This window comes from Aspergillus japonicus (assembly GCF_003184785.1).
Source record: "Aspergillus japonicus CBS 114.51 unplaced genomic scaffold BO86scaffold_145, whole genome shotgun sequence".
NCBI classification, from domain to species: Eukaryota; Fungi; Ascomycota; class Eurotiomycetes; order Eurotiales; family Aspergillaceae; genus Aspergillus; species Aspergillus japonicus.
In genome coordinates this window covers 16,753-23,196 of record NW_020291782.1, presented here as the reverse complement: position 1 = coordinate 23,196, position 6,444 = coordinate 16,753, and the positions used below count along the sequence as shown (strand labels likewise).

At 50.5% G+C, this 6,444-nt stretch overlaps 1 protein-coding gene across 1 annotated transcript; it reads right to left on the bottom strand.

The window, feature by feature from the left end:
* Positions 1 to 2,281: 2,281 nt before the first annotated feature.
* mirC (siderochrome-iron transporter MirC) lies at positions 2,282 to 4,902 on the bottom strand. The gene is made up of 5 exons (XM_025677442.1): positions 4,237 to 4,902; positions 4,036 to 4,166; positions 3,245 to 3,979; positions 2,522 to 3,183; positions 2,282 to 2,474 (listed from the first exon to the last, which is right to left on the bottom strand). The coding sequence occupies exons 1-5, from the start codon at positions 4,458 to 4,460 to the stop codon at positions 2,382 to 2,384; spliced, it is 1,845 nt and encodes a 614-aa protein (XP_025521672.1). The 5' UTR covers positions 4,461 to 4,902; the 3' UTR covers positions 2,282 to 2,381.
* Between the last annotated feature and the right edge of the window lie 1,542 nt (positions 4,903 to 6,444).

Here is a 6,444-nt window from a genome sequence, read left to right as displayed (position 1 = left end):
GGGGGGTGTGGGAGGTGGATTAGAATAAGAGAGATTGATTAAAAGGGAGGCAGAAAGATGAGATGGTAAGGGAGGTAGGTGATCGGAAAAGAGTACGGCGGCTAAGATAGGACAGAGCAGAGGTCGCAGGTGATGAGGAAAGACAAAGAGCTTAAGTTCACAAATAGAATCAATCGATGGGTGTGCGTTGTGGTGACAGTTTGACGGTGAAAGGATAATAGGAATAATTGGGAGGGTGGAGGAGGAGCCTGAGGAAGGGAGGGAGGGAGACGGAGAGATGGGGAGAGAGACAGACAGAGAGTGGAGGGAGGGAGGAGGAGGAGGTGTGGATGGATGGGATTGAATGGGCTGGGCTGGAGTTGGTGAAGCCAGCCAATGTGGGAGAGCTGCAATGGGGCAATCCGCACCGTTAGCAGCCAGTACTTAGTTGTGGGTAAGGTAAGGTAGGCAGGCTAGGTAGGCTAGGTAGGTAAGTAAGGCAGGTAGCAGGTACCTAGTAGTAACAAGAGCCTGGAGCTCTGTTCAATTATTTAGCTCCTGCTGCTGTTGTAATGTACAGTACATACCTAACATAGCTCAATCATTAAGTAAACCTAAAGAAAGCAGCAACACAATGTATCTTATTCTCTACCTGTTTAAATATCTTTGATTCCCATTCTCTTCTCCTTTTCCTATCTCTTCATAATCTCCCGTCCAACTAAAGAGGACGATGAAACATAGCGCTGTCGGCTCCGTGGTCAACCCATTTCATCGAATTCAGGCCCCGAAGTCAAAATATTATAAGTGCCACGCATATGTCTTCCAGGCACCCGTTTACAACAAAACACACACATCACCATGAAGAACGCAGTCAAATAAATCATCGCTACTCAATGAAGTACCTTAGCCCTTGGACGGAGCTTCCTCTGCGTCGTCCTCAAGCTCCTTTAGGGGTGCTATGCTGTGTTGACAGCATCTGTTACGGCCCTGCAGACTGGTTCCAAGGGTCGCCGGGCTGCATCATGTGCCAGGAGGTGACCAATACCAGAGGGGTTTTGCGACAGCTCTGGCAGAGAAGATAAGAGGCAACAATCAGCTGTGCAAGAGAGGCACAAGTTAGAGAAAGGATCGATAGGGAGTCACAGATGAACACAGCTACCCTGGCTGAAACACAAACAGCCAGGATCCTGAAATTTTGATCGACGAGACCGAGCAAGAAGCCGTAGCAGACAAAGGGTTGCTCTCGAGAAGAAACAAAGCATCTATAGTGTCTGTACAAACAGCGCCGAGGCGATGGGTAACTACCGCCCGTGGATCTAGCTCCGGCTAGGCCTACGGTGCTTTACCAAGTAAGGTACTGAGATTACCACCATCCTGATCCAAAAAGGTGAGATAGACGAGATAAAATGGTATAGAGCGGTATGAGACAGTACCCATCACGTGAGTAATCCACCTACTACTTTTGTGACACTAGTCCTGTTTGGACCAATTGCAGCTGACCGCCTGGGCGGTCACAGCTCCCGAGTCTGGCTAGACCACTGCTGTGTTAGTCGTTTCGACTCCTACGCGCCGAAGGAGAACAAACCATAGTGAGCAACGATCCGTTATTTAGCATGAAGAACTTTGCTGGCACATTAGGAAATGCCAATCGAGACAGACACAATCAACCACACGTGATCATAGATTCAAGGACAGCCTGCCTCTTGGATATTATCTGTAGCATAGCGCATTGTCCTCCCAACTTCCAGCATGACTATCCACCACTCAAATAATTCGGCAAGACGCTAAGTTTCATGACTTCCCGCAGGTCACCTCAGGATACTAAGTCACTAGTAAGTCGACTAGGCGGAGTAGGTAAGGAGTACCTAGCTAGTCTGGTCTGTCTATCCACCTTCCATCGACTTCACCCTCCGCGGCGCTGCCGCCCCTCTTAAGCCCACTACGGCAAAATCCCTTTGTGGTGTCCCAAGTCCCATGTGTATGTATGCTGGCTGACTCGCTGATAAGTACAAATATTCACAAAAGGTCATCTAATCTAATCATGTCATCTATACAAATTTCAATCAAAAGCAATCGCATTGTCGTTCTGCCGGTGACCATTCATTTCTCACCATTGCAGCTCAGGTGTCATAACTTCATATACAATTTACCCTTGCAAGCCAATTCAAGCCAGGGTAACGGTCGTGTCGGCCCCATACCATGACCAGTCGATCGAACGGGATGGTGCGATGTAACGGCCGGGAGGTGGCCGCCTGTTGACCCCTAGTACACTAGGGTTACCGCGCGTTGGCGCGGAGATCGACAGGGAAGATGCTAGGCGACAAGCATTTTTCGCTGTTCCCCGTGAGAGCAGTTTCGTATACATGTGTCTATACATGCACAAGAACCATTTTAGACACCTCCTAACGCTCAGATCGTTTCGAGTGTGCCTCGGATTCAGGCTCATCCGCTTCGGCTTCTGCAGGAATGGGCTCATGCGTCGAGGTTTCGCTCATCTGCTCCCGTTAGTCATATAAGCACCACAGGTTTCAGGGTGTCATACCTTGTCGAGCCGATAATTGGACATGAGAAGGCTCAGCGGGATCAATGGGATGGTCGCAATCAGCGCCAGAACCAAGAGTTTGTTCATGGTTTCCTGATAGGCCCGATTGATGGCCACTCGCGCGGGCGAGCCCATGGGATAAGAAAGTGCTTTGGTCAACTTTCCGAATATTTCTCCAACATCTGCCTTGGCCTCATCAGGAAGGTACTGTTGTAGTTTGCGTGGAATGTGATGTGTCCAGATGGCGCCCGAAATGGCGGCTCCTACGGCACCGCCCATTTCCATGGAGGTAAGGAACATTGCCGTGGCGGCTGCAACATCTTGGTGGCTGGCGGAGGCCTGAACACCCAGTTGGACAGGTACATTGAGAAGCCCACCGCCCGCCCCGACTATCACCTGGGTCCCCAAAATCAAAGCTGGTGAGCTTCCCTCTCTCCGGTAAGTCAACATCAGGAATATCCCAGAAATGTATATCACGCAGCCAATTGTGACGTAGACGCGGTAACGTCGTGTATATTTAATTAAGATCGAGACTCCAAAGGCGGCAATAGTGGATGTGAAAGCGAAGGTTTGGGTCACACGGCCCGCCGTCGCTACATCGTAGTCCTGGACAACTTGGAGATAAGAGTAGAGGTACGGCTGAACGGAGAAATAGAATGCCACTTCAGTAATGTTAGCATGGTCGAGTATCAGCCTCGTGGTAATTCGGAAAGATTGACATACTGAAGTAGAAGAAAGCCAAAGTACAACCTGCCAGAGCAGTACGCTGTTTGAGGAGGTGCAAGGAAAGCAAGGGCTTGGGAGCCAACTTCTTCGAGCTTTCCCAGGCGGGAAGAGCGCAGAGACAGACTATGCCAACTATGATCATGGCGATGATGCTGTTGTTCTTCCACCCATTCTTGGAATTGGCGGCCAGTGTCAAGGGAACCAAAATCAACGTGACTGCCGCGGACAGCAAAATCAAGCCAAACATGTCAAGATCATACCAAGTGTGGCGAACAGCGGCAAAGAATCCTCGACGGTGAGCGCTCCTGGGCTTTATGAGGTTCAGCCGCTTGGCCTTGCGCTGGTTCAACAAGAGTGAGAGGGCCAAGGGAAGGAACGAAGCGGGCAAGATTATTGACCACATGCCGTAGCCCCAGCGCCATGAGGTATGCTCAAGCACCGCGTTTGCAATCGTCGGCCCGATCCAGACTGTCACTAGAAAGGGAAGCTCCGGTAAGAGTGCAAGAAGTGCACGGTTGAGGAGGCTACTGCTGTCGGCGATAAAGACCTGTTGCAATATTTGCAAGCCAGTTGAACCGGCGGAGTAAAAGATTTGGGCTGAGGCGTATGTCTGAACATTGGTTGATGCAGCCATCTGGATGTATCCGAGAACGTATATCATTATACTGACGCAAAAGGCCTCGAAACGGCCGAACACATCGGCGACTTTTGCCATTGGTGGCTTGATGACAGCTGCGATGAACGGTCAGCCAGAACTAGGGGTATCCGGCCTCAGACAGTGTACCGACCATTAACAACATTCTGAACGACAAGAACGGTTGAGATCAACGAATGTTTGCTGAAAGCGCTTGTAGCATATGCCGAGAGGGACATTACGGTTTGACCCTCAAGTGATGTACAAAATGCCATTAGGAATATGCTTCAGAATAGTTAGTACAGATACGCAATCAAGATCTCAGTTCCCTTTCACAAACACCAGAGACACATACCTGATATATGCTATGATCAAAGACCGTGTGGTCCAGGTCAGGTTGATTGCTTCAATCTTCCTGACACCCTCCTGTACAGAATCCCCCGAGGACTCTACATCGCTGTCATGCCCACCTGCTACATATCCTGCTTGGAGAAGATGCTCTCCTTCCTCTTCGTTGTATTGATCCATTTGACTGATTGTGCCATATGAAACTTTCGAGCGGTAATCGAGTAAGGGCATCGCGGGTGTGCCGGGTTGAATGATGTATGATGGAGTGGTGGAATCGCACTGAGGGTAAGGTCCATTTACTGCAAGCGACCGTGGGAGAGTTCGTTTCTAGTTGTGAGTATTTCTGGAGGCGAAGGTAGGATGTGGATAGGAGGTTGAATAGTGTTAAAGCTGAAGCATCGACATGGAAGAGAAAAGGCGAGAAGCTGACGCTTGCGAGGCTGCGCGGACGGAAAGGAGTCTCTGCGACCTGAACCAGCCAGATCCACTGACAAGAGAAAAAGCAATCAACAGGCGACCAACGAAAAGGAGGAATCCGAGTAGCGCAGAGACTAGGAATAAACCCCGATGAGGGGTATAAGTCAGAACGGCAGAGCTAATAGACTGGTGGACACTGAATCAAGGTCAGATGGGTTTGGGTACCAGTCCTGCGTCAGGTAACCAGATGCAGACAGTCAAGTCGATACACAGCGCAACGCGTGGATCGCCAGATCTATGGTGCAGGAGGAAGCACAAGGGGCTGAGCTCCAAGGCTTCCAGTCACAAATCAGACCCTCACGATGATTCGCACCACTGACCACGATCGACAGGCCGCACTTATGCAAGTCGGTGTGGGAAGCTAGGACTTAGCCTATGGGCTGAACGCCCGTGGCCGAGAAGGGAAGTGTGGCACCCGTAGAGTTGCAGCAGCGAATAGATATGAGTACTTGGATGAGAGAGAAAAGGAAAAAAAGTCGAAATTTGCTTCTATCCAGCACCAATCGTTAGGTCGAATGCGGGCGGATGTTGCCTGTCGGGCAAGTTTAAGTGGTGACAAAAGTTTGTGCCTTGCGCCCCAGGCAGTCCATTGACAGATACTTGGTTACACACGGCGGACGACCAAGGGTAGAGAAAGAGATGAAGGTGGGGGGAGGGGAAGTGATATCGAGTGTCGGTGCCCCTAGCCTTACTGCAGAGAAGGCTTCGACTGCAGGAGTTCACCCCAAAGAGGCGTGGTGGTTGCGGAAGGTGGGTGGGGATGCAGTGGGAAGGAAGATAGTATGGCAAGTGACCGGGATGTCGTATATTACGCAGTGTAGGAGAGCATCAGATATGATAAGATCACCTGGTCCGGCGGTCGGACCGAGCGGCAGTGTGAGGGGAGGAGGGGGATTGAGGGGAGGGAAAAGCCGGGATCAGATGATGGTGAAGGATAGATTGGTCAGGCTGCTCAGTGGTCCGTGGAGAATCTAAGGGAAAAGTGGTTCTCCGCTACTCATCACTTTCTATTTTATTTTATTTTTTGTATTTGGTTGGCATCAACCAGCTCTTATACATTGTAGTTCAGATGGATTTCTATTCTTCAGGTTACCACTTGCAGAGGGATAGGTAGGTAGCAGTGTGGATGAATGTCCCAGCCTGACCGCCTGGCTGGCTGGCATTCTGCTTGGACAACTTGGAAGCAAGAATGAAGTTGCGCATCGCCGCTTCATCCGCTTCCGCCCCCTTGCATGCGTGCAGACACGACAAACCTGTTTGGAAACTGGATCTATCGACCCAAAGACCTCTGTAAAGCGATGATGATTGGAATGCTTTGCACCTCTCTCTGCATGACTCGATCGCGTTGCCCAATCCAAGGAGAGGTATTGTCATCTCACCGGGCTCCTCATGCGGCTTCGACCCTTTGAAAAGTGCTTAACATGAAATTCCACTTCCTCTTTTTTCCCTTTTCACGGAATCTTACCAATGGAACCCAACCCGACCGACCTCACATCAATGTTGAATGAAGCCCGGACCCATTCCCTGATTGGGCTCAAGAGATACAAAGCGCGCCCGGGAAAGAATGGATCATGGATGACTCGGGAGCAACCGCGTCATCCAACCCGACCTGTCATCAGAGGCCGTTCTTCCCACCACACCACCAACAGACCGAGCAGGGTGAGTACGAGGATCAGATGAGATGGCGCGCTCACGAATCATCTGCGAGTTATTATAGTACTTTCTGATAACTCCCTCC